The sequence below is a fragment of the Denticeps clupeoides genome, chromosome 8 (genome assembly GCF_900700375.1).
Source record: "Denticeps clupeoides chromosome 8, fDenClu1.1, whole genome shotgun sequence".
Lineage (NCBI taxonomy): Eukaryota > Metazoa > Chordata > Actinopteri > Clupeiformes > Denticipitidae > Denticeps > Denticeps clupeoides.
In genome coordinates, this window is record NC_041714.1 from 6,433,001 (window position 1) to 6,459,888 (window position 26,888).

Genomic DNA, 26,888 nt, shown 5'->3' on the forward strand with positions numbered 1-26,888 from the left:
CACTGATTACCATGTGTGACACGGACACCCTCTCCACTGTGTTCAGAATGTTCAGTATGTCCTGAATGGAGCTGAAAAGCATCAGGTAGTTCCTCCATATTCGGCAGCCTCGCATTCATGCAGCTCCACTTCATCCTGAAGATGAGATATTGCTTTGTGATCTGGGGGCTGTGCGGGACCCCGTTGTGGCCGTGGAACCAGCAGGAGAGGCCTTTCCAAGTTCTTAAGGCTGCAATGTGATCCGTGGTGAGATCATGTGAGACCTGATCCATTTTGGCTGTGACCTGTTTAAGGTTTGAGCAGAGGCGTAACGGTGAACCTGTCATCGTCTCTGTGCGGCTGTTGAGGAAGCTTCTATGAAAAGTCTGTCAGATTAATACACAGACGATCTGAGTACTAGTGGTTACAGGCAACCATCTTGGAACAGAACCATACAAACAATCTGTTTTACAGTCTGCATTGTAAAATTGTGTAATTGACACTAGAATTTAATTTAGAATTAACGTGTAATATGAAAATAATACGTAGTTTTTAAGTGGCCCAATAGTATTAGAGTAAAAGTTATTGAATTTTGTTGGAATAAAGGGATAAAATCAAGAAGGATTAAAATGTTCCAAGAGCTCAAATGGGTGGTAGTGGTGGTAGTAGCCTAGTGGGTATCACACTCACCTAAGAACCAGAAGACCTGGGTTCACATTGTTACCAATGTGTCCCTGAGCAAGACACTTAACCCTGAGTGTCTCCAGGGGGACTGTCCCTGTAACTACTGATTGTAAGTCGCCCTGGATAAGGGCGTCTGATAAATGCTGTAAATGTAAATGACTTAAGCACATTTATTGAATATGAATAAGTTATGTTAATCTACCTCCAGCCCTAATTAGCCTTAGGTGTTACTTAATGGCCTAATAATGAGTGGGGCAAAGTGTGAAGATTTGTGGGGTTGGAACAACTTCCTGGCAGGTGTTGAAAGTGGAAGTGAAGTGATTGTGATACACAACTGTGGTGAAACATGGCCTAGTGGGTAACACACTTACCTATTAACCAGAAGACCCAGATTCGAACCCCACCCTAAGCAGGACACCCTGAGTGTCTCCGGGGGCGGGGACTGTCCTCTGTAACTACTGATTGTAAGTCGCTCTGGATAAGTGCGTCTGATAAAAATGCCGTAGATGTGAATAAGTTGTTGTATTGACCAGTGAAAAGTGTGGCACGATCAGGGTATTGAAGCAGGTAAAAGATTAGAATGGAAGAGGAACGATGGAAGTTGTTCATCCACCTCTCACATGTGGGACATTGACTCCTCATTTCACATTAATTCATAAAATTTTTATATGTATATATTTATTTTAAATATATGTATATATCAGCAAATAATCCTGAGTAAAACGTGGCCGGGACATGAAGTGTTTTTTTCCCCGCAGGTGAGGAGGGCTGAACCAGGAAGTGTCCCGGTCCGGCCCACGACGCGCTCGCCAGACATGACGGAGGTTCGCTACTGCGAGAGGTGCTCGTACCTCTTCCTCAAGTTCAGCCTCATCTTCTACGCCACCATTTTCTGGGTGAGTCGGGCTCCCCGTCGGACTGTTTGTTTTGCGCTCCGGCGGCGGCGCGTCCCCGCGTCCCGGCGTCCCCGCGTCCCGGCGTCCCGGCGTCCCCGCGTCCCGGCGTCCCCGCGTCCCGGCGTCCCCGCGTCCCGGCAGACGGAGACGGTCGCACGCGCGGGTTGGGTCCCAACGCGACGCTTTTCTTTTGGGACGGACGGGGTTTCAGGGTTTTTTTTTTTTTTATTTGACGTTTTGACCTGTTGACGCGAGGACTGCGGTTGAGGCGAGACCACACCCACGCGCGCGTTATTACTATTGTTATTGTTCTCGTTATGATTATTATTATTATTCAGCGCGCTTACACCGATGTAACATGTTCGTTCACGAACATTATTTCAAATCATTTCTAATAAAGATGTATTTTATACCACAGACCAGAATAACGTGACTATTAAAACACTGCTAACATGCTGGTGTGTGGCATGTCGAATAAGATTTGGAAAAAAGAACAAATGCTCTCTTAAAGCCCCGCTCAGAACTTTAATACAGGAGTAAAACCAGTTGGAAGCCTAAAAATAGAAAAAAATCACACAGCATTGTGACATCTGCGCTCACAATTTTCACCCTAGGGGGGGTCTAAACAATAAAAAAAAATAATAATAATTATGATGCCGGGGCATGCAGATGCTCTGAGTGACAGTAAATTATTTTATTTTTACAATGTGTGGTGAAAATAGTGGATCCATTTTAGACTGAAGACGCAATTAAGGTTTTGAACATCTCAGCCCCGTTAAAGGGCGTACATCGTAGCTGTACTTCTTTGGGCACCATGTGTACTAGCTGGTTCTACTTCATAGGCCCTGGTTTCCTGTAAACTAACCTCAGACGGTGGGCAGCTCCATTAACAACATTTCTTTGAAGCTGACTTCTCGGTTTGAGGCTGATAATACAATCTGTGTTCAAATATGGAATATAATAAAAAGGTTACCAGTGTCTCTGCTCAGGCGGCGTTCCATTTCGGAGCCGATAAACAGATGCTGCGATAAAAGGCATTAAACATTAACGTAAATGTGTGTTGAGAATGCCAGGGTCTGGTGAAACTAGTTGCCTACACTCGTTCTTTTCTTATGCTGCCTTCTGCAACGTGAACTTTCAACTCATGGTGTAGAGTGTTCAGACAGTTGGACGTGCCTTTTTTCTGCCAATTAAAAACAGTCTTATTGCATTTCAAAAGCCAACATCTGATGCATCCTGTCAGTGTAAAGCACACTTCTCTGTTCATGTTTTAATCTGCTTTTTAGATGTTTGTCAGCCAGGTTTTCAGGTCCTCTGAAAGTAAAGAGCAGAACGCATTTAATTGTAAAGTTTGATAATAAAAAAATTCTGCTTTTCAAGCCAAAAACCTCTACATGAACAGCCATGAGCTGCATATCATTTCAGGGACATCATTTAGCGTTTCACCCTGTGATTCTTTATTTATGAAAGTGCTTCAGCCTAATGCTCATACATTTACATGCCAGCGCCTTTCAGTTCTCTCGATCCACCTACCGCTGTTGAAAATCAGAGTAAAATGGCTTGTCTGAACCCTATTAAGCTTTAATTTGGCAGTAAACAAAGAGCTATAATAGAACAACGATTGTATTAACACCCGGTTGTAAGATACAAGAACTTAAAATGGCCTCACTGCACACACACACACACACACACACACAAAGAGTCAGAGCTAAAACAGGCTTGAACATGTCCAGGCCCATCACAGCAAACATAAACAGACCCTGTCAGAGCAGCAGGCGCCTGCGCATGTGGAAGCACCAAGCTGCTGCTCCTGTTGCCAGAAGATCCAGCGCCTCGGCGATCATCCGTTTCGGTTGCTGTTGTTGACCTGAGAATCACAGCCACAGCCCGTCTTTATTTTTCTCCTCTGAGTCGTGCCGAATGCCACACAGCGACTGTAATATCATTAAGGCGTGGAGCCGCTCCTGGGGGGTCTCCACGTCTCCTGACGGAGGAGATCAGGAGAAGGCCAAACAAAGCCGCATGTCAGCATGCTGGCCGTGTTTGCATGGGATTCATTTCAGCCTGAATGTCAGCCACTCTTCCGATCGGCTCAGCAGGAACATTAAGATCTTAGAGATTTGAAAAGACGGCTAATGTTTTAGTAATTAGAAAATTTTCATATGAAAGAAATAAACGGCAAACTAAATATGCAATTATGAAAATTGTAGTATGCGGGCTTAGGGTAATTGTGACATTTTTAAGTGATGACTTCAACATCATGTTTTATTATTGGAAGAAGAACAGTAGTTCTAGAACGTAGTAGTAGAATGTTTGTATAAAGGTTAGAACTGGAACAGACTGAAGATGTTAGTATCGTGCGCCGTGCACGTGCCTTTGCTGGTCTGAGATTGACGCTGTCGTCTTCTTCACATCCGTCACTTTGCATATTTAAATAGAGAACATCCCTGCCCTCGTCATTGTACCAACGCTCCGTGTCTCGAGCCAGAGGACAATTGCGCTAGTGAACATCAGACAGCTCAGCAGGATCATAGCATAATCCTACATAGAGTCGAAAGCAAAAGTTTACAAATACACTGTATAAAAAGTGTATGTATGTAAAGTGTATGTAAAAAAGAAGCTTTCAGTCATTCAGTTCAAAGGCAATTCTACCAAATACTGAGCAAATGTATATAAAATTTTAACTGGAGAAAGTAATAAAAAAATCTCTCACACATTATTTGGACATTTGGCAAATAGAAAGTCAGACGTTTCTCACTAACGTCTTTTAAGTTCATTATGCAAGTGGGCACAACTTGCATTTCAGGTCTCCTCAATGTTTATTTATGTTGAGGTCAAACGTGAAGCACTTTATTTTACAAAAGGAAGAATATGTAAATTATTTGGGAAAAATTTTGGGAAACTGGTGGTCTCTCTCTTCCTTGGATTCGGTGAACGGGTCACCACAGTGTTTTCAGTGAGTGAAAACCTCCTATTGTGTTCGTGTGCTCTTCGCCTCATTTTGCCATTACGCTGATACCAAAGCTAGCGACACGCCACCACCGGATTTAGCTCCAGGAGCTTTTGTGGAACCCTGATCTTACCACGGATAACATAGATCACAAATTCACCTTTTTAACAACAGTTTATCTAGGAGCAAAGTGTCTTTGATGAGCTGCACCCAAAACCCATCCATGATTCAACTCGAGAATAAATCCACCCCGTTTGAACCATGCATAATGCTGTGGAAACAGTGGATGTGGTCCCACAGTAAATGTGCTTGGATCGCCGTTTCGGGCCTGGGATTGGTTGTTCGAGTGAGCTTAATTGTGTTGACTTGCACATGGTCTGTATTGATGTCTGACAATCAGGCATGCGTAAGTGTCACAGCTGTTCAGCCATATTTTTGTCCCAGGGTATGTTGTCCCTGGCGTCCATTCAGTGTTTTAATCCTTTGATTCCTACGTGATCTATTTGCGTTCCTCAATCAAAGCCCATAGTTGATAGCGATTCATAGATTGAATCGCTCAGAAATGATTAATATTATCGCATTACCCAGACGTGCGATAGCTTTAAACAGATATTTAATTATATGTCATGCAATTAATTATACATCCATTGGTAGCAACTTCAAATGCTGCATACATTTTTCACATTCGATTTCAGCATCCTTCCTTTAATTTCAACATTCATTCTGGAGTTGACTTTAAGAGTATATATATAGATATATATATAGCAGTGGATTTTGGTTAGTTTCTTATAGTCATGGCAGTGTTAACTGTATGCAGTGTTAGCTAACAGCCGATTAACAGCGATTGAGACAAAGGGAACATTTCCCCACCATTCCAGACCATTGCAGTATAATGAACTAGGGAAAAATTCTATCAAAGAGTAATCTTATCAGCTACTGGCGGCATGAGAAAATACAAGAGGAAGTGAAGAGAGAGGAGAACGTGAGCGGGGTCTCTGTGTGTATTAGCTGAAAATGGAAGTGAAATTGAGCCCAGTTTAGAGGAATGGTGCGGGACTGGCTCATGCAGAGGCAGGTCATATAGGACCGTATTGGGGTGATGAGGCAGCAAGGCAGAAACAGTGGTCTGTCTAGTACAGTAGCCCCAATCAGGCATTACAGACTGAAGCCTATCGTGAGGGTATTTATTGATGCATTTTTCAATAACTTCCTCATCCAGTCCAGTGGCTGTCAGATCCAGTCTGGAGGGAACCACCATTAATGGTTTGTGGTGGTTTATAATCATTGAGCATTTCCTGAATTTACTCAGAACCAAACAATAAAGTGAGCCGCCGTCTGATGAATTATAATTTTTTATGGCATATATTTATATTGATCATACAGTATTGCTCTGCAGATGTGAGGAAGGGCAGCAGTGAGCCGAAAGAGGTCTAATGTGTAGGGGCTCTGGGTGCGGTGCAAAAAGCATAATGTCTCGTAATTCCAGTGCATTAGCAGGGAAATCTCATCACACCAAGAGGGGTTATAATTATCACTGACCTGTTTGGTTATTAATAATTCAGCTGGTCCATCATTGTCGCAGCGATGCATTAATGCTAACGTAAATGACAAATGTGTTAATGTCATCAGCCAGCTAATGCATCATCATCATGGGGCAAATGTAATGGAAGCTTATGTGTTTAATGGTTTAATGTCAGTCTTTCTTCATAAATATACAGAACTATAAACAAAAGGTTTTAGGCAGGTGTGAAAGTGCGATAAACTAAGATTTCAAAATGAGAGTGTAAAGAAAATTCAGGAGAATTTGGCTTTGACTTCAAAAGAGCATTGATTGTTCTAGGTGTACTTGCGCGTAGTTTTTGAGGGAAGGTTGTTCCAAAATCACAGATTTTATTGTGCCCATGTGACCAATGTTGCTGATTGCTTAGATGGATGAATGCATGAACTAAAGCCAAGTCGTTTCTCACTAAAGTCGTTTCTCACTAAAGACGTTTCTCACTAAAGTCTTTTAAAACCAGTTTCAAGGGGTGAAGTACTAAAATACTCGATTGTCCCTATGACTGCAGTATATCAGATACTCACATCTCACAGTACATTTTGTTATTGCTTATTCAAACTCATATTTGTAGGGCCCTATCATTTCCGGCATGCAGAAACTTTAAAATATGGAAGTGTTAATACTTCATGTTTCTGGCCCACTACACGTGTTTCTGGTTGAGGAGGGACACCAACGCAGTGTGAACTCGCGGCCGGCGATGGCGAAGAGGCTCTCAGTGTCGAATTCGAACCACTTGCCCAATCGGTTCCACGCATGCGCGCCCATACGCAATGTTTAGGCTTGGCTCTTTTGTAAGAACATATGTGACGACCACTTACAGTCAATCACTCATATCAGAAAGAGAGAAAAGAAGCAAACTAGCGTGAGCCGCTCAGGCCAGCAAATAAACCAGCTAATTCAAAATGTGGTTTTATTATCATGGTTCCAGTTCAAGTGGGCACAACTTTTTTGTATTTCAGGTCTCCTCAATGTTTATTTATGTTGAGGTCAAACGTGAAGTGCTTTATTTTACAAAAGGAAGAATGTGTAAAATTGACAAATAGTTCTTTGCATGAAATACGTATGTTGAACAATGATTAAATGTGATTTGTCATATTTTGTCAGGTTATTTTTTCTCCACCCACTAAATATTCACAGATTTTAGGTCAATAAATATGTTTCTAACAGAAAAAAATGGAATTCAGAAGAATGAAAATGGAAAAAAACGTTATTTAGGAAAAAATTTAACTGATTTCATAGGGCTTTACATATTTCAGAATCAGAAAACTTGATTAATCCCAAAGGAAATTGCTTATTTGAATGTGTATGTGCTACACATTTACTAATGAACATGTTTTTATACTGTCTTTCTTTCTTTAGCTGATTGGAGGCTTGGTTCTCGCCATCGGCATTTACGCTGAGGTAGAGCGTCAGCGCTATAAAACCCTGGAAGGTGTGTTCCTCGCTCCAGCTATCATTCTTATTGTTCTGGGAGTGGTGATGTTCATAGTGTCCTTCATTGGTGTGCTGGCATCCCTGAGAGACAACCTGACTCTGCTCAAAGTGGTGAGTAGTTCTGGAACACCGTACTGTTGAGAGAGCTGGAATGTTGCAGTTTTTCGATTTTTCCCATCAGTACTTAAGACAAGGACAGAATCAGATATTATACAGAACTGTTTAAATGTTGTCATTCATAGCAAATCACTAGCAATAGCTAGTTCCATTCATATAATAATCAATATCAATAAATAGTACAGTTTATCACGTTTTTCTGCGATTGTGAGCTATGTAATGTGAATATCCTGGGATCCTTTGTCAGAATAAAAGATCAGAAAGAACGGTGGTATAAACGATGGTTTTTCAGTGCAATGTTAAAAAAATCTCTGTAAAAAATCTCCACATTGAGACATTAGGTTGTAATGTCATAGGAAAAGACTGATTTAGAAACTGTATGGTTTTTATTTTTTTCTGTTTTATGTGCACATGGATACATAAAAAAAAAAGTGGAAATGAAGTATTGCAAAAGGTGTTGTGAGCGATCTAGTATGTCATGTCATTTTATGACAGCACGACCGATAACGCACGTTTATATGCACTTGAATAAGTTCTGCTTTTATTTTTTTATTTTTTATTTTTTCGTAGACCATTTATAATGTTCAGAACATACTAATTTGAAACATCACTTAATATTTTTAGACATCTTATTTTAGATTGTTATTTAGTCAGTACACTGTTCATTTTAATATTCAATTGTCTTTTTGATCATTGATACAGTATTAATAATAAAATGCAGAATATGCACTGCTCCAAAATATTAAGGTAATATTTAAACAACACAATGTCAAAGTCAAATCAAATTCAAATTTGTCACATGCAGTGAAATGCTTTTTGCGACTGCTACAGACCACAGTATTGCAAATGTTGCAAGTATACAATGAACCAAATATGGTGCGGGATTAAATATTACACTTTTACGTCTTTAACATAAAATATGTGTAACTGGTAGGGTGAAGGTGTGCAAATGAGTGAAAGACAATGTTTAAAAAAAAAAAAAGATCAGTAAAGTAAAAAAGCGCAAAGATTTTGTGCAAAGTGATTTTGTGCAAAGTGATTGTGTGCAAAGAGTCCAGAGTGATTGAAGGTGAAAGTGCTGGAGTTCTAGGTACTGTTGTTGTTGAGAGCTTGGACAGCCTGCGGGAAGAAGCTCCTCCTCATTCTCTCTGTGTTGGACTTCAGGGAGCGAAAGCGCTTCCCTGATCGCAGCAGAGAGAAGAGTCCATTGTTGGGGTGGCTGAGGTCCTTCACTATCTTCCTGGCCCTGGTACAGCACCGTTTGCTGTAGATAGATTGAAGGTCAGGGAGCTTGGTACGGATGATTCGTTCAGCTGATCGAACCACCCTCTGTAGGGCTCGCCTGACCTTCATGGTGCTGTTCCCGAACCAGGTTGAGATATTTCCCGTCAGGATGCTCTCTATCTCAACCTGGTTTGGGAACAGCACCATGCAGGACAGGCGATGTAACTCCAAGTCAGTCACACTTCTGTAAAATCAAACTGTCCACTTAGGAAGCAACACTGATTGTCAATCAATTTTACTTGCTGTTGTGCAAATGGAATAGGCAACAGGTATAAATTTATAGCGAATTATAAAGACATCCCCAATAAAGGCGTGGTCCTGCAGGTGGTGACCACGGACCACTTCTTAGTTCCTATGCTATCTGCCTGATCTTTTGTGCACTTTGAATGCTGGTGGTGCTTTCACTCTAGTGGTAGCATGAGACATACAACCAACATAAGTGGCTCAGGTATTGCAGCTCATCCAGGATGGAACTTCAATGCAAGCTGTGGCAAGAAGGTTTGCTGTGTCTGTCAGCGTAGTGTCTAGAGCATGCAGGCAATACCAGGAGACAGGCCAGTACATCAGGAGACGTGTACGAGGCCGTAGGAGGGCAAAAATTCAGCAGCAGGACCCACCGCTACCTCCACCTTTGTACAAGGAGGAACAGGAGGAGCACTGCCAGAGCCCTGCAAAATGACCAGCAGACCACAAATGTGCATGTTTCTGCTCAAATTCTTCACTGGCACCCTGTGCTCTACACAGATGAAAGCAGGTTCACACTGATCACATGTGACAGACGATGGTGAACGTTCTGCTGCCTGCAACATCCTCCAACATGGCCGGTTTTGCAGTGGGTCAGTAATGGTGTTGGTTGCACAGCCCTCCATGTGCTCACCAGAGGTAGCCTGTCTGCCATTAGGAACTGAGATGAGATCAGAACCCTTGTGAGACCATATGCTGGTGCGGTTGGCCCTGGATTCCTCCTAATGCAAGACAATGCTGGACCTCATGTGCCTGGAGCGTGTCAGCAGTTCCTGTAAGATGAAGGCATTGATGCTATGGACTGGCCTGCCCGTTCCCCAGACCCTGAAACAAATCTGGGACATCATGTCACGCTGCATCCACCAACACCACTTTGCACCACAGACTGTCCAGGAGTTGCCTGATGCTTTAGTCCAGGTCTGGGAGGAGATCCCTCAGGAGATCATCCACCACCTCATCAGGAGCATGACCAGGCATTGTAGGGTGGTCATACAGCCATGTGGAGGCCACACACACTACTGAGCCTCATTTTGACTTATGTGTAAAGGACATCAAAGTTTGGTCAGCCTGTAGTGTGTTTTTTCCACTTTAATTTTGAGTGTGACTCCAAATCCAGACCTCCATGGGTTGATTTCCATTGATAATTTTTGTGTGATTTTGTTGTCAGCACATTCAAATATATATATAAAAAAACTAAGTATTTTACAAGAATATTTAATTCATTAGGATTAGACATCTAGGATTAGACATCTGTCTTACCTTTTATTTATTTATTTTCTGACTGGTGTGTATTACAGAAAAAAATAGATATTGTCACCAAAAGGTTAAAAATGTTTCAAATGATGTCTTGAGTTTTTTTATAAGCTCAGACACCATTGATCCCGTCATACCACCTTGTTGTTTATCCTGGACCTGCCTGTTGGTTTTCGGTTAAATTGCATCCTGTCATGTCCTTGTGACAGCTGGGCTGGAACTGGAGAGTGCGGGCAAAAGCAAACCAAATCAGTGAAATGAGGAAGAGACTCAGCTCCAAAGGTGCTTGTATCCTGGATCCCTTGGAAACCATAAAAAGCCACAGCTCTGACTTCCAAATCCATTAAGGGGAAGGTTTGTTATTAAAGTTACATGGAACGGCAGACCATTTCAGTGGCCAATAAACACATTTCTCCATAGAATCAATAACGCCTTCTTTATTACAATTTCATACTTGGTAATGTAATTCGTCTCACCAGCATCTGTGCTTTTGCAGGTGCTCTTATTCATCATAAGAGTTGAAAAATTGGGCTCGATGTGTGAAACATGTAGAACTCTGTTTTTTATTTTAGTCTTGTGCTCAATCCAGGCTGCTTTAAAGCACAGGAAGCTATTGATCGCACTGACTCTGTTATGGATACAGGATAGCATCTGGTTTACAAGCCACACAGTCACTTCCACCCCTGGAAGGCATCAGTTATTGGCCATTAATGTTTTACATGGTTCATAAAAGCTGTTTTTGTTATAATGACATTTGTAAAGACTGTTGAATTGTGTTTGATTAATTTTGAAATGAGCAATTAAACCTTTGTACGTTTTCTTGCAGTTCCTCTACACCCTGCTTTTCTGTCTGATTCTGGAGCTGACCGGTGGGGTTGTGGCGCTTCTGTTCAGAAACCAGGTGAATGCAGTTTCAGTGCTTGAAAGTATGAACTGTGATGGCAACCAATGCTGCGGTGTGCAGATCGCCTAGGAAACAAAGTGCTTTCAGTATGGAATGACCCCACTCAGCAAATCGTCTGCTGCACTGGTTTTAGAGCGATTCAGGATAGCCCAGACTCTGTATAGCTGGGGAAGGGTCCACAGATAGGAAATGGCAAAAGTCTGCCTGGAAACATGGATTGGTCCGAGGTTCATAGCAGCACTATGTAACATATGCCAATGGCAGCGTTTTGGCCATTTTTAATCACTATGAAAATGCGGACGGATTCCAACAAATAAAACGGAATGCATTGTAAAATGCAGAATTGTATACAATTTGCATTTCTGGCTGCTGCAGCCCACTACACATGTTTCCACTTGAGGTGGGACTTTCACACCCCAATGCAATGAATGTGCAGTCAGCGATGGCGACGACGCTGTCAGTGCTGAATTCGTACCACTCGTCCGATCGGCTCCGCGCATGCGCAACGTCTAGGCTTGGTTTGTCCTCAGAAAACTACGGAATTCGACTCTTAGTGCAAAGTTTAGAGCGAATCAATACCCAAACAATGTGACGACCACTTACAGTCAATAACTTATAATATCAGAAACAGAGGAAAGAAGCAAACTAGCGTGAGCCCCTTACGCCAGCAAACAAATCAGCAGATTCAAATCTTGATTATATTACCCACTCCAAACCCACTCGATAATAACAGTTTTTTAGGTGAATAAATACGTTTATAACAGAAAACATGGAATTCAGAAGGATTCAAATGGAAAAACAGAAGTTAGGAAAAAATAAAAACGGATTTCATAGGGCGCTATATACTCAAGTCAACTGTCTAGATGGATCACTTGAAGCCAGACTGTCCCTTGTTTCAGTGCTCGTTGCTCTTATTTTAACAGTCTTATTTAAAGGCTGTAAATTGCGATTGAGCTCAACAGCTTGGGGTTGGTGTGCTCTCCCACAGACACATAGGAGCACGAAGATGCAGTCTTAGAAAATCACACAATCACACATTTTTAGAATGTTAGCTAAACTTACCGCAAGGGAGGGGAAACATTTGCTTTCAAACTAAATTGCTCGCCAAATTTTGTGGGTCAATGATCAACAATGAATAATTCATGTTAGGCCTGGCTGGACCTGTCAGCCTGTGTGAGTTCAGATGTTTTTAATGTGGGACTAAAATATTCTGTAATAATTTTGCCTGTAACCTGGCACCTGCACCTTGTTTGGTTGAGATCTTTATATTCTTCCTTCGTCTCCAACAGTGCATATTTCCTGAGCGCACAGACACAGAAAGTGCAGCTTGTGTGCAAAAAAAATCTCATTATGTCCCACTTTTTGTCACATCTCACCCTATTTTAAAAAAGCCTGGCCACCAGGTCACATTTGGATGTTGAAATAGATGTATTCATAGTTGGGGTCCTAGTAAACCGGAATTGATCTCTTCATCGATGGTAACTTGAAAGCACGTTGTAAGTCGCTCTGGATAAGGGCGTCTGCCAAATGCCGTAAATGTAAATGTTGAAACCGAAACTGTATGTGGACTGCAACGGTGGGCCTTGTGTGTATCACCACTCCATTCTTGTCACCTCTGAGGAACAGTTTTGTCCCTATGTTACAGAGAATAATCAAGTGGTGTGATTATTACCACATGGCCATTAATGTAGTATTGCTTGCATGCTTTTGTTTTGCAGACGATGAAGGTACTGAATAAAAGCATTCGTAAAGGCATGGTAAATTACTACGATGACTTAGACTTCAAAAACATAATGGACTTTGTTCAAAGAAAGGTAAGTTGCGGTTTTGTATCTACACTGAGCTTATCAAAATTATACTAGTAAACATTAAATGTATAAAATCCCCAAAAGGCACCCAATAGAGTGATCAAAACTCTGTATAATCCTGTATGCTATATAGAGCTGTAATCAATCCTGTACATCTTCGTACTCGGCTTCTATCATTTTAGTCGGGTGGGGTCAGGACCCGGACATGGGGTGAGGGGATGCAGCCTCCATTTGCGTGGGGGAGGATGATCACGTTGGCAGCACCACGGGGAAAAATGGAGATGCGATGGATGTAGCAAGTTGCACTGTCATGTGGCACAACCAACGAACCAGCGGGCACCGCCAACGTTTTTATGCCGGTCCTCCTCGGTGGCCACGTGTCCGCCCGCACACCAGGGATGTGTGATTTCCTTTTCCATATGATACCATGTCAAATTCGGTGATGATGATCCGATACTGATATGTACTACAAAAACTAAATGAAAATCGAAATTTAAATTTTATGCTATGTGCATGTCCAGCCCTGCTGTGGGATTTTCGGGGGGGGGTCACCCGGCAGGCAGGGGGGGTCTTCGTGGAATAACGGCTGGGAACCACTGGTCTTGATGGCATTTATAAATTATGAGTGATATCACAATCATCTTTGAATCTTTGTTAAATTTTCTTTCAATCTCGATAAATATTCAGATGAACATTTTCTGCAGAAGATTCATTTGTAAACTGAAAACCAATGAGAGCTGATTTGATGTGTTAATTTTATTACAATCCTAACCTTGAATCTTAAGAGACTTAAGAGATTTGATTTCATTGTGTTTAGTGTGTGTTTATGTGCGTATCAGAAACAGTCCCAGTGCTTGACTCTTGCCATTTCAGATGATTGAACGTTCTGCTGCATCTCATTGTGTGTTTGTGAAATTATTGTGAAGCCTGTGCATTAATTATTTGCAAATGAATGCACACATTGTACTCGATCTTTTCAGGAAATGCACATTAGGTATTCATAGTTGTCATTTAAATACTGCTGCCACTGTGTCATTCACAGGTCTAAAATGAAGTCATTACTTGATACTCAAAATGCTGCTAATGTTAATCTCATTTACATTTGCACACAGCACTGTTACGTGGTGTCGTACTCCACTTGACTTCCTCATTTTGGAAGAACACCAGACAGTAGTGAGAGGGATTTGGAGTTGATTCTGTTGCGCATGACCCACAGCCCCTTAATGTGCTGTTGAGGACAGTTGGCCTATTAATGCCCGGGCCCTCACCACAGTTCTAGCTTGTCTGATCTGATGACTGATGAAACCCACCCAGTGGATTGTGTGCCTGGTCTTTGTCTGTGGTCCTCTCAGTGTCACAGATCTTTACCAAACGTCTTTCCTTTTTACAGAAAAGCATGACACTATGATGTATTAATTACAAATTAATAAGCACTCATTTTGTACATTATTCACTCTCTCTGTTATTCTCAATATTCATTTAACTGCCACCGTGCAGCCCATGCATCATTCAAAATGCATAAATGTATGAATAAATAAGGGAATTTCTTAATTTTCTACAAAAGAAACATTTTGACCAAAATTGTGTAAAAGACAAAGTAATATATTTAAATATATATTTTCCTGTTTTTCCAGGAACTTTTTTTTTCTTCCCAGAACTGGTTAATTATTTAAATAATTAATGACCCTGGCATATAAAAAAACATTCATTGCTTTCTTCAAAAGATAAGAATTCATGAAGCTACATTGTATTTATACAGAAAGCAGTTCGGATTGGGTATATACTCACAGTAGATTGCAGTGAATAATAAAACTTGACATTTAGACAAAGCTGATGTTTATAAGGGTGCTAAAGTACATTTTCACGCGCACTTGGGAAAAAAAAATTCTTCTTGTCATTATTTTTTATTACGCATCATTTTTAAAATTCACAGTTCATGTGCTGTGGGAGTCAGGAATTCACCGACTGGAAGGTGAACATGTACCACAACTGCTCGGCTCCTGGCCCACTGGCATGTGGAGTACCTTATACCTGCTGTCTGAAGAGTAAGGTAGGCGTGGCTGTGTTTTATGTGCAAACATTTCTGTTGTTGGAGGACCAGTTTTTCTTGTTGTTTTGGGTGCAGATAGCCATGCTTGTGTTTTTGGAGTGAGTGTGGAATTTAGATTTGATGTCAACGGTCTTCATGTGGGTTAATGAAGCGGCCCCGTAATCAGAAGGTTGCTGGTTCGAATCCCGATCTGCCAAGGTGCCACTGAGGTGCCAGTAAGCCAAGCACCGTCCCCACACACTGCTCCCCGGGCGCCTGTCATGGCTGCCCACTGCTCACTCAGGGTGATGGGTTAAATGCAGGGGACAAATTTCATTGTGTTCACATTGTGTGCATCGTGTGCTGTGCTGCTGTGTATCACAAGTGACAATCACTTCACTTTCACTCATTTGAATTATAGGTTCAAGTAAGTCCCATGAAGAGGCCTAGTTTGCCCAGCTGTAATATTTTCAATTCATTTTATTTTATTCATCTTATTTTACCATAAATCTGCATCTTCCCATTTATCAATTCCAATGGTTAATACTTCTGCTTTTAACATGATTTGAAATGTGATTAAGGACAAAGCATGTTCATTGTAATGATAATCTCTTTTCTTCACATTCTCTTGTTGTACTTATGCTCTACTAAAAGCAAATGATGTAGTGATTTGATATATATGTTTTAAATTTTAGCATCACTTCCTGCAGTTTATCCCTGTCTTAGATTTTCTTAAAGTTGGAGGCATTTACAGTGGATTGAACAGCTACCAAAAACTGCCTAACTCTCAAACCTACGAGTAGGATCCACAATGTTTAATGTTAAAACTAATCTGAGTGCTTTATTAGATGTACAAATAAATGAATGAAACTAAACATATGGGAAACAGCCAGAGCTTCAGGATGATATCAGCTCCCTGCAGCCACTCCTCACCGCGTGTCCATGATCTATCAAATATATTCAAGGTTCAGGCCCTGTCAGAAAATCCTGCTTTATTATTATGTGTGGAATGCAGAACACTTGATATAGAGAAGGGAATGTCATTTTGCATTCATTGTAACTCTTGAACATAACATCTTTCAAGGGCCTTTTTATTGCATTTTCTGATTGCCTGATTCCATTGCTTATTTTTATTTTTTTAGATTTCATTCCAAAACTTTTTTTTTTTTTGGCCATTCATATTGCTCATGAACTTTTTTTTTTTTACGTGCGGCTGCCAGGTTATTCCTCATAGAACAGAGCCGATCCCAGTAAGCAGATCCCAGGCCAGCAGATTCAGGCTAAAAAATAAATGAGCATGGCTTTTGACAAGCCGCTGCTTCCCCCCAGTGTTTGGTAATTGTTTGGTAATGTCTGTGAAAGTGACTCACACTGAGTTGAATGCACTGTTTGGTTGCTGAATGACTCTGTTTAAGACTCTGTTTAAGGCTGTCGCATGAATAAATAATTGTGATGCTGCCTCACCCAGCTCACCCTGTCTGACCAGCGAGGAGCTTGCTCCACTGGCGGCATGTCTGCAAATTCCTGTTTTTCATCACAAATAAGAAAAATGTATTTGTTACTATGTAAAGTGTGCATAGATGCAGAGCCATGTAGTTTGATTATAAAATGTTCATTCAGAATCCTGTTTATAGCTGAGTGTATAATGTAGGAGGAGTCTTAAAAACACTGATTATTATCATTGTCAAAAGGATAATGGCCATAGAGCCAAACACCTCCTTTTACAAAATGGGCTTAAGTCGACTATAAGGGTGGCTGTTAGATTTTAATTTTATAAATAGTGATGTTCTAAAAAAGTTTAGTTTATATAAATGAGACCTTCTGGTATTTAAAAAGGCAGTCAACAATGTGATGCCATCCTTTCATCCTCAAAAGCTTCAACAGGGCAACACCCACACACTCTCACACACGCAGACACACACAGCGGGGCCAATTTAGCCACACTAGTTCACCTAACCACAAGCTGGGAACCAGCAGCACCCACCACTGCTCCTCTCTGGTTACCTGATTATTATTCCCTTTTCTTGTAGCCCTCTGACGTTGATAACACCTTGTGCGGGCATGATGTACTGAATGAAAAGGTAAGGCTACAGTTTTCAAAACGATTAAAAATAAGGACTTTTATTATTGCATCGTATTTCACCAAAGTTTCCACTATACTTTTGCATTACTACCGAAATTAATCAACTTTATTTTTGCTTGAAAGCAAGTTAAGCCCTACTTGTTTCATTATTGTATTCAGTTTCACCAGACAATTCAAAGCATTTGAAGGATTGTACTCTGTCCTTTATTCTAACTCTATGCAGTGCTGCTGAAAGCGGCCTATTTGATCTATTTAGCATCTTTTGTTCCTGTTCAGTTTCAGCGGCATGATGTGGACTCTCTTGTCTACGTACGAGGCTGCACTGATGCCGTCTTCATCTGGCTACAGGATAACTATAAGATCATGGCTGGGCTGTTGCTTGGTATCTTACTACCCCAGGTAATGTTGTATAAATGTGGTATATCTAAAGATAGATCAGATATATTACAATGTTAAATATTTTCTTCTCAAAAATAACATTTACCCTATAATAAATGCTTGTTAAATGTATTGTATATTGTATGTGCACTGTGATAATGAAACAGGAATATTGAAGTCGGTTGTGGTGCAAGTCCAGTGAATCCAGCTCAGCACGGTGTCAGGGCATCTGTATGCCATCTATAGCCCAGAAAAGGTTGGATCATGGAATATTAATGATCTGAAGCAGAAAAGGGAATAAAGCACAGACTGGTTTCTGTAGACAAAATTCCATATTTTAGAATGGCAGAATGTCAGTCCGGGCTCTGACCTACATTCCATTGATACGCTGATGATTTGTAGTGGGAAAATCAAGCAACACACCCTGAACGGTAATGGTTTTGCACAATTTATCAAATTTTAATCATGATCACGATTATGGCTGCCGAGTAAACTTCTCTGTTCTCACACTTCTCTGATGATACAATGCCGGACTTTTGCACCTCGTACGGCTATAATAACGAGTGAACGAATAACCAATGCATACATTTCATAAGTAAGACTTTATTTTACCGAAATTTTGTGTTCAACAAACAATGTTATTCATGTTACAGACCAGAGCATCTGTCTGCCCACCCCCACACCATTATTTTTTCCCTTCCCACTCAATAATCACATAGCTTTTAGTTGACTAAATATGTTTATAATGGAAAACATGGAATTGAGAGAATTATTAAAATTAAATGTATTTCATAGGGCGCTATATATTGTGTAGTTAGTTCTTGGCAAATCTATACAAAATGCCTGTTTTACCTGCCCTGTCTATATTTATATATTTCTTTTTTGTAAGCAAGTAAATTGATGTTAATTTTTCATAGTGACCTGCCTTCGGTCATCCCTAAGCTAGAAAATGTTGACATGCTGGTTTTTATCAGCAAAAATAGGAAAGCTTCTTTACTTACTGTTTGTTTAAAATAGAAAGTGCAATAAAATGTGTTTAATACCGAATAATAATGATTAATAATCGTGATTGCAATATTGATTGGGATTATCATTTTGGCCATAATTGTGCAGCACAGGTCTGACCAGAACAGAGAACACAATTCTTTTTTTGAACAACCCTGATATTACCTGCACCCAATGATTTGTGGTATGAAGTCACTAAAACCTAGACATGCATGCTATGTAAGGCAGTGGTGGCCTTGCAGGAAGGGAAGTGTTCAAATCGCGAATAGTCAAAGGTCCCCTTGATCAAGGTACGTCCCCACACACTGCTCCCCTGGCACATTTCATGGTTGCCCACTGCTCACAAAAATGGTGATGGGTGAAATGCAGAGAATGGACAGAGTTCAGCGCTTGCTGTGTATTTGTGGAAATTACAGCACAACACCATTCACTATTGTTTGGTGCACCTTGTGATGACATAAAGGGACAAATTCCAGATCCGACTATCTGAGCTGCCACTCTCTGAACGGCGAAGCAGACTGGCCAACGCACTCTTTACACCCATCACCATTTCTAGCCACTGCAGGACAGGCTAGGACAGGGGTCTCAAACTCACAGCCCACAGGCCACTTGTGGCCAATGGGATGATATGGTCCACAAATTTTTTTTTATTCAATGAAAGTTATCTTAGGAATTTCTAAGTTTTCAATTATAAAAAATGCTGAAAAGAGGGTAAAATTCTATGTGTACTGATTTTTTAAGTAACTCCCCTGGTCCGAATAACTGGTTTCTTTTTTGTGCAAGCAGAGAAACATTTCACAACAACAATGGATGTGAAATGGAATGGCCATCAAAGAATTACTACTTCTTACTGTGTTTGAATAATGCATGGATGCATTGGATTAGAGTTGGATGAAATCAATTTAAACAGTATTGGATTCGGCATCCTATGGATTATATTTTGTTTTTCCATCAATTGAATGGGCTGATTCGTTTAAAAGTTGAGGCCGATTTGATCGTCACAATCCATGCGGATGATGATTCTACAAATTAACTATCAGTTTAATGACCTACACTGATGTTCCATTGACAATGTCATCAAGAGGTGTGGACCTTTAATATGGTCACTCAACTGTGGCTCCTATCTGCCATCCCGCTTCGGAGTCCCACCTGGAACCGACCCACCACGGTTATAAAGTCAATACGACATCAGTGTGGCTAGGACATACTGCTGAATCCATTCTACTACATAAATGTATCCCCTGGTTTTTGTTTAATAATTACATAATGGTGTCTCACTGCCCCGGTGAATAATGAGCAGTCGCCTTTTGTTGTTCTCACTATCCCGGTACTTTCTAAGTAAATGTCATGATATTCATGCAATAATAAAAGACATGAACATCAAGCACAAAAAGGACTATGTTTGCTGTAAAATCGGAACTAACCAAAGAAGATGTAGGCAAGAGAAGCCATGTTCAGAATAACCATTAATGTTCTTCACGATTAAGGAAGCGGCCCCATAATCACAGGTTTGCTGGTTCGAATCCTGATCTGCCATGATGCCACTGAGCAAATCACCATCCCCACACACTGCTCCCCGGGCGCCTGTCATGGCTGCCCACTGCTCACCAAGGGTGATGGTTAAAAGCAGAGGACACTTTTCACTGTGTCACCGTGTGCTGTGCTGCAGTGTTTCACAATGACAATCACTTCACTTTCCCTTTATGTTGAGAAGTACCAATTGGAAACAGAAAGAGTAATGACATTTGAGAAGATTAGATTTTTCGGGGGGGGAATACCCAACCTCACACAGACTTGGTCTCCTGCGGCTTCCAGCAAATTTGAGTTTGAGACCCCTGGGCTAGAGGAACTCATATTAATGTTAAATAATATCACAAAGCGAAATTTTCATGTCAGGGGACCTTTAAATGTGCGCGCAGATGTGTAGAATTCTGTGGACACGTGAACACCACCTGAAGGACTACTGGAGCAGTGGAAGAAGACAAGTCCCATTTTCTTCATCCACGTGTGTGTAGCTAATCTGAGGGAGACGTGTCTGTGTTCTGCCGCATTCGTGCAGATATTACATTCATATGCACCACCTACCTGAACAGTCTCGACGAGTCCGGGCTGTTTGCTGACAGGGGCATGTGGTCGTGATTTTATGTCTGATTGACACCTAGCAGGTTTATTCACTTGGCTGCAAACATTCAAATCAAGGGACTTTCTTTCTGTGTCCACATCTTATCTTAAAAGTCACTCACATAGACATCAGTTACGATGCTCTGTCTGCCGCCGAACTCTCACGGTGAAATAGCTCTGTTGAGATGCAGAAGAGTGATTATTGAGAAGAAAAGGAATCAAAAAAGGATCCTGTCTGTCAAAAATGCTAAAAGCAGCATGTAATTGTCCTGTCATTGTAGTGGTGCTTTTCTGTTGATGTATTTATTTGGACGGAGAGACTCGTCAACAGCAAGCATTACTTTTGTTAACTGTGTTGCGTGTTTTAGTAGTATTACCTTTGCATGAAAACAGCAAAATTTGCATGAATTTGGAAACTTGATGGTTTTTCTATGATTATCCTCTACAGCAGGTGCGCCTGCATATTTAGTAAAATCATTTTTCTCTGTTCAGAAATTGCTGAGTGAACCTCAACACAACACATCCAGGCTGACCTCTGGCAGATGTGCATTACCATGTAGGCTTTTGTGCAGCTTTTTAAAGTGGAACAGTTTCATTTGGTATGCACAGAATAAGCAGCTTCAGGGCACAACACAAAACCAGATGGAATTATGTAGGAGAGATTCCAAAGTGAACAAAGGAGGCCATGTACAGGTGTCTGTAGGCTTTTAGTATATCAGTAAATGTAAAGTATTAGGCTTTGTACTGATGCCTTTTTCATGCATATACAGTACATGACAAAAGTTTAGACACACATCAATGTGTTTTCTTTATTTTCATGACCATTTACATTGGTAGGTTATCACTGAATGCATCTCTCGATGAGCTTCAAGAGGTCGTCACCTGAAATGGTTTTCCAACAGTCTTGAAGGAGTTCCCAGAGGTGTTTAGCACTTGTTGGCCCCTTTGCCTTCACTCTGCGGTCCAGCTCACCCCAAACCATCTCGACTGGGTTCAGGTTCGGTGACTGTGGAGACCAGGTCTCCACTTTTTGTTAAGTACATAACTCCACATGTGTTCATTCATAGTTTTGATGCCTTCAATGAGAATCTACCAATTAAATAGTCATGAACATAAAGAAAACACATTGAATGAGAAGGTGTGTCCAAATGTTTGGCCTGTACTGTATAATCAGATAAGTGGGAATAAATAAACAGACAATGTCTAACTTTGAAGTAACAAAGGCTTATGAGCAGTCAAAATGAACAACTGATGACGGCGCATGTGCAAATGGACTACTGACTACTGAACTGAAAAGGTTTACTGAACGAATCGGGGAGTGCACATATTGCATTTACTGATTTAATATGGCTTTTTCTTTCACTTTTCTGCCTGGTTTGTCATGATAATATAGAAATATGAGCAGGTGCAACCCCATTGTCCTGCACATTTTCAGCCTTTCTGAAACTGATAATGATCTGACTGTCCAGGCCAGCAGGACCACCAGTGCCAAAAGGACAGCTGACCTTTCCTGAAGTCAGCTGCCCAACATTTTTCTTCAAACATTTCTCCTCCCTTTATCCCAGACATGAACATTAGTTCACAAGTCTTATCACTGAGGTACCATATTGGACAAGCAGAGAATTTCAAACAACATTTTTCTTTTTTTGCATTTCAATGATAGCAGTGATGCTGCAGCCTAGTTTTCACACTTGGACAAAAATGAGATGAAATCATAAGAATTTGGTGTTAGGAGTGTAGGGAACGGATAGGAACGGGGGAGGTGGAACATTACACTACACATCCATGTATTGATTGGAGGGGGGTTACATCATCAAGCACAAAGAAGTGTGAATGAGAGTTCTAAGGCATCAATATAATAAAATCATCAAAACGTTTCAGAAATATTTACACATGAACCAAAAATGGCTCCCCAACTCTAAGGTACAGATAACTAGTTTCATAACAAGTGAAACTAGCATTCACTTCTCATTTCTCGCTGTTTTTTTTCTGTAAATCCTAAAGATATGAATGCTGCGACAAAAGCAAACATTTCCCAAGTGCTACATGTTTTTTTTTAGTTCTGGGAACTAAACCTTAAATGTCTCAGATGTATGGAGTCTGTCTGCAGGTGCAGGCCCTTCGTGCCCATGTCTTGCAGATCATATAAGTTTTGAGTTCAAAGGGTTTCTGACGTTCTGGCGTGTTTTGATGTAGTGACCGATGTTGTTCTGTATGTGCGCAGTTCTTCGGGGTCATCTTCACGTGGCTCTACATCACTCGAGTGGAAGACGCCATTGAAGAATTTGGCAACTACCAGGATGGACTGCTTGAGGACAACACCAGGGAGGTCAAGAGGCACAGCAAACTGGCCAAGAGCTGTAAATGTATGCCACTGTTTGACTGAGACTGGACTCTTGAAAGCGATACTGTCTTAGTGGGACCAGACCAAAGTGTCCCGTTGTCCGTCCTGTGAGATTTCTGCACTCGTATCCATTAACAGGGTTTCAGCAGATTACAAAAACGGTGTTAAGATCGTTAACAAAATTGGAAAATTGTTTCCTGCATTAACTTGAACTTCAAAATGTGATTTAATTAAGTTCTCCTCCTTGTTAATCTTCAAAAGAAAGATTTTTTTTTATCTTGATTTTGTCCATTTAATTTGATTAGTTTAATTAGTGTTCAAACAAGAAGTAACTTTTTAAGAACTAGACTACATTTTATTAGTGTTTTCATTGTCTGAAGAATTTTAAAAATTCTGCCTCCTCTAAAAAGGAATTCTGCAGCTTGCTTCAGATCAGCCAATTAATCCCATGTTCCCTGCTTTAAAAAATCAGAGAGAGAAAAAAATATTTTTCATTGCACTTGCCATAATTATTTTGGTACCCTTAGTGCTTTGCCCTTGAAGCATTATTCATTATTACATTTAATTATGACCTGGTCTGAAACATTCTGTTCGACTGGACAATTTCCTGTCCTGATGGGGCCATGTGACCCTGCCCTGACCTGTGCAGAAATTAACACACAGGCTGTCTGTTGAGAAATTTATATAATACTCACCAGAAATGATATCCTGTGCTCTAACAGAAATAAGTGTGCCTGTACATAATCTTACTGAATCCCCCAACCCCGCGGTTTCCTTGATGAGATTCTGGAAAATGTTGGCAGATCTCTCTCTATAGACCTCTTTAAGCCTGTTTCAGTGAAAGGGTACGAGAAGCACGTATGAGCATGATTATAAGTATCAATATTTTGCAGTGGTTTAGCAAAATCACTTTTTAAATAACAGGTGATGTATGCTATATTAAATATGGTTTCTTTCTGAATTGTGTATTTTTAGTGTCTGTGAAAGAGATGTGAGTGAACATCTGCATTTTGCTATATTGTTATGCCTTTATCATGAAGACTGGCCTGCTGAATAAATAAATGATGTTTACAGTGAATTGTGGGTAAGCTTCTTTAGTGGATTTTCTCATTCCTCTCCCCTTCCCGCTGGTTTCTCTTTGCATGGGGGCTGTGCTACTGTAAATATTTTACAAAATGAGCATTATGTAATTGCTTGTTTTCTTCTATTTTATTTATTTTATTTTGTCCACAGTTAATATCCATGATATCAAGGTAGGTTTGCACTTAAACTGTCCCTGTAACTACTGATTGTAAGTCGCTCTTTATAAAGTACTCTAGTATACGGGGGTCTTTTAAAGGTACTTGTACTTTACATTTACATTTACATTTACAGCATTTATCAGACGCCCTTATCCAGAGCGACTTACAATCAGACTTACAATCTTTCGAAACCCCCCCCATCCTAGATGCACGAACCCATGCAAAGTTTCTCACAACAGGACTGTCTCATACTGCGTGCTGAAGTGCTCTGTTTGAGAATTGCACCAAAACGGTGCAGTAGCAGGTAAGGGTACACATTGTGGGATAGATTAAATGGTCAGTGAATGGCCAGATTTGATGTATTATGAGTTTTTTCCCACTCACTTTTCCTTTTGATGACTAATTGGCTCACCTAGGCTCATGTACACCGTGGCTTCCCAGCAGAACGCCTGCCAATGCTGGTAGCAATACTGAATACTGGGAAAGGCAAGTGTACATTTTCAGTCAGAAAGCTGTTGCTAGTGGTGAGACGGCAGTGATGCAAACAGTTGTCGAATGTTCTGCAACTATTTGTGCTTTGTCCTTTAAGTAGGTGCTGACATTTTCATCCGGCTGCTCAAGTCACTTACTCCAGACATCACACTTACCACTGAAGAGCTGATCTCTTTACAATTAAATATGGCCTCACTGAAACATCGGAACAGGGCTACTGCAGAAACTCCTGGGGCGAAAGAGTAATTGATACTTCATCTTTAATATGTAAAGACCTTGTTTTTTTTCTCTTCCTTCGAAACTCCAAATTGTGCTTGGGTTGCATGACATAATGGCTTCTGGATGTGCTGCATGGAATAACAGACAGGAATGTCTTCCATATCCGCCTCTTTCCTCTGGGAAAAGATCTGCTTCCTCCATACATATGTGCCCCTTTCTTTACAGTACAATGTACAATATGCAATGTACCAAGAAACACTAATGTCTGCGCTCTGGAAGTGTTTCAGATGAAGAAAGCAACAAAAAATCTTCATACTTCATACAGTATCAAACTTTATTCAACTTTAAAAAGGTTTCACGTGATGTTGAAATTTAATACAGATTTGAAATCTCTAATCCTCGATTCACATGAATCCCAGTGCTTGTTCTAGTCCTGGTGCGTCAGAGTCTCTAATGTTTTGTTTATTCACTCGGACTCATTTGTTTTTTTTTTTGGCTCAGCCTGTCTTCATGCATAAAAGTCCAGTGTTCCGGCAATGTTCCCAAGGACCATAGAAAATATCATCTCAGTTAAGGCATTAGATCAGGTCAAACTTTCTACGGTGAGTACCACTTTCAAAACTGTCTATCTCTCCAAGTACATAAACCAGACATTGACCTTTACACAGGAGGCAGTGAATATTATTTACTTGAAATTTATATATTATTGAATGTCATTCACTGTCAGTACTTCACTGTACAAAAACTTCACAGCACCTTTACATACAACAGTTTGAGAACCAAGGCACTGGCCAATTTGAGGTGTTAAATGAACAGTGTATAGAATATCCACATACAGTACAAAAACACTTTGTCCTGCATGCTTGGTCATTTCCATACATTAATTGTCTTCATATATGTTGGTTTTCTCCCTCACTCCCTTAACAATGCACTCCCTGCATTGTTAATGTTCTATTATGTTCTATTTCTGTTTGTGTGTGTTTTTCCTTTGTGTGCCATTTTCATTTTGTTTGTTTAAGTGTAGGTTATTTTAACATGTTGCGCGTTCGCACCTTGTGCCTTTCACCCCATGGCATGATAGAATGCAAAACCAACCAGAGACGCAGCCAACTTAGACGGCGTAACTGGTGGAGCTCGAGGAAGACTGATTCGAGCCACTTTGACCCTTGCAACTTCACCACACCATGGGAGAGGTCCTTCCAATGGGCGTGGTTTTAGGAGGACAAGACCACAGACAACAACAATAAAGAGGAGGCAGCTGGGCAATTTTCCTTATTTTTATTAAAATAACCTACATTTACATTTCATGTCATGCATTTTCGCCTCATCCCTTTCATGACACTATTTATTTATTAATTGTGTCATGCCTTTCATACAATTAATCTATTTTTAAATGATTATCTACAATATATTTTTTTGCTTCTGATGGCCTTGAGCTATAATTTAGTTATGCATGCAGTTTAGCATATGGAGCATCTTCACCAATTACATCTTAGGTCATGCACACACCCCGTGTCTTCCACATTTTCAGATACCTAGAAATACAGGCATCTACCAACACTTTTTCCTCTTCCTTAGCTACTGTTGCTATGGTGATTAAGCAAACTGCCATGTATATCTGTGGTTTTCACCATATCAGCTGCTTGAAATCAAATTTCAGGAATCAGAGTTTGAAATATCAGAGAGGTAGATGGAAAGATCTGAAGTATGAATTTAAGGGAAAAACTTTCATAATGCATTGTTTGATGGTGGGCTATAAATGAGAGGAGAGGTCTCACCTCTCCCAATGCAAGAATCAGGCACCCTGAGATGTGGCAATTAATGTGCATAAATAATATCAATGTTCATGCACAGTGGGGGTTAGA

General features: G+C 40.6%; 1 protein-coding gene across 1 annotated transcript; it reads left to right on the top strand.

The window, feature by feature from the left end:
* The first annotated feature begins 1,443 nt into the window (after positions 1-1,443).
* On the top strand, positions 1,444-24,149 carry tspan15 (tetraspanin 15). The gene is made up of 8 exons (XM_028989694.1): positions 1,444-1,559; positions 7,427-7,612; positions 11,226-11,300; positions 13,022-13,117; positions 15,045-15,161; positions 17,171-17,221; positions 17,500-17,622; positions 22,952-24,149. Exons 1-8 carry the CDS (start codon positions 1,479-1,481, stop codon positions 23,111-23,113), a joined length of 891 nt encoding a protein of 296 aa, XP_028845527.1. The 5' UTR covers positions 1,444-1,478; the 3' UTR covers positions 23,114-24,149.
* The last annotated feature ends 2,739 nt before the right edge of the window (positions 24,150-26,888 follow it).

What these genes read in the sequence shown, in the direction of transcription:
- tspan15 (XM_028989694.1), top strand. Translation starts at nt 1,479, where the DNA reads ATGACGGAGGTTCGCTACTGCGAGAGGTGCTCGTACCTCTTCCTCAAG. An exon ending in ATGATGTACTGAATGAAAAG is followed by an intron (nt 17,222 to 17,499) that starts GTAAGGCTACAG and finishes GTTCCTGTTCAG; the next exon opens with TTTCAGCGGCATGATGTGGA. An exon ending in TTGGTATCTTACTACCCCAG is followed by an intron (nt 17,623 to 22,951) that starts GTAATGTTGTAT and finishes GTATGTGCGCAG; the next exon opens with TTCTTCGGGGTCATCTTCAC.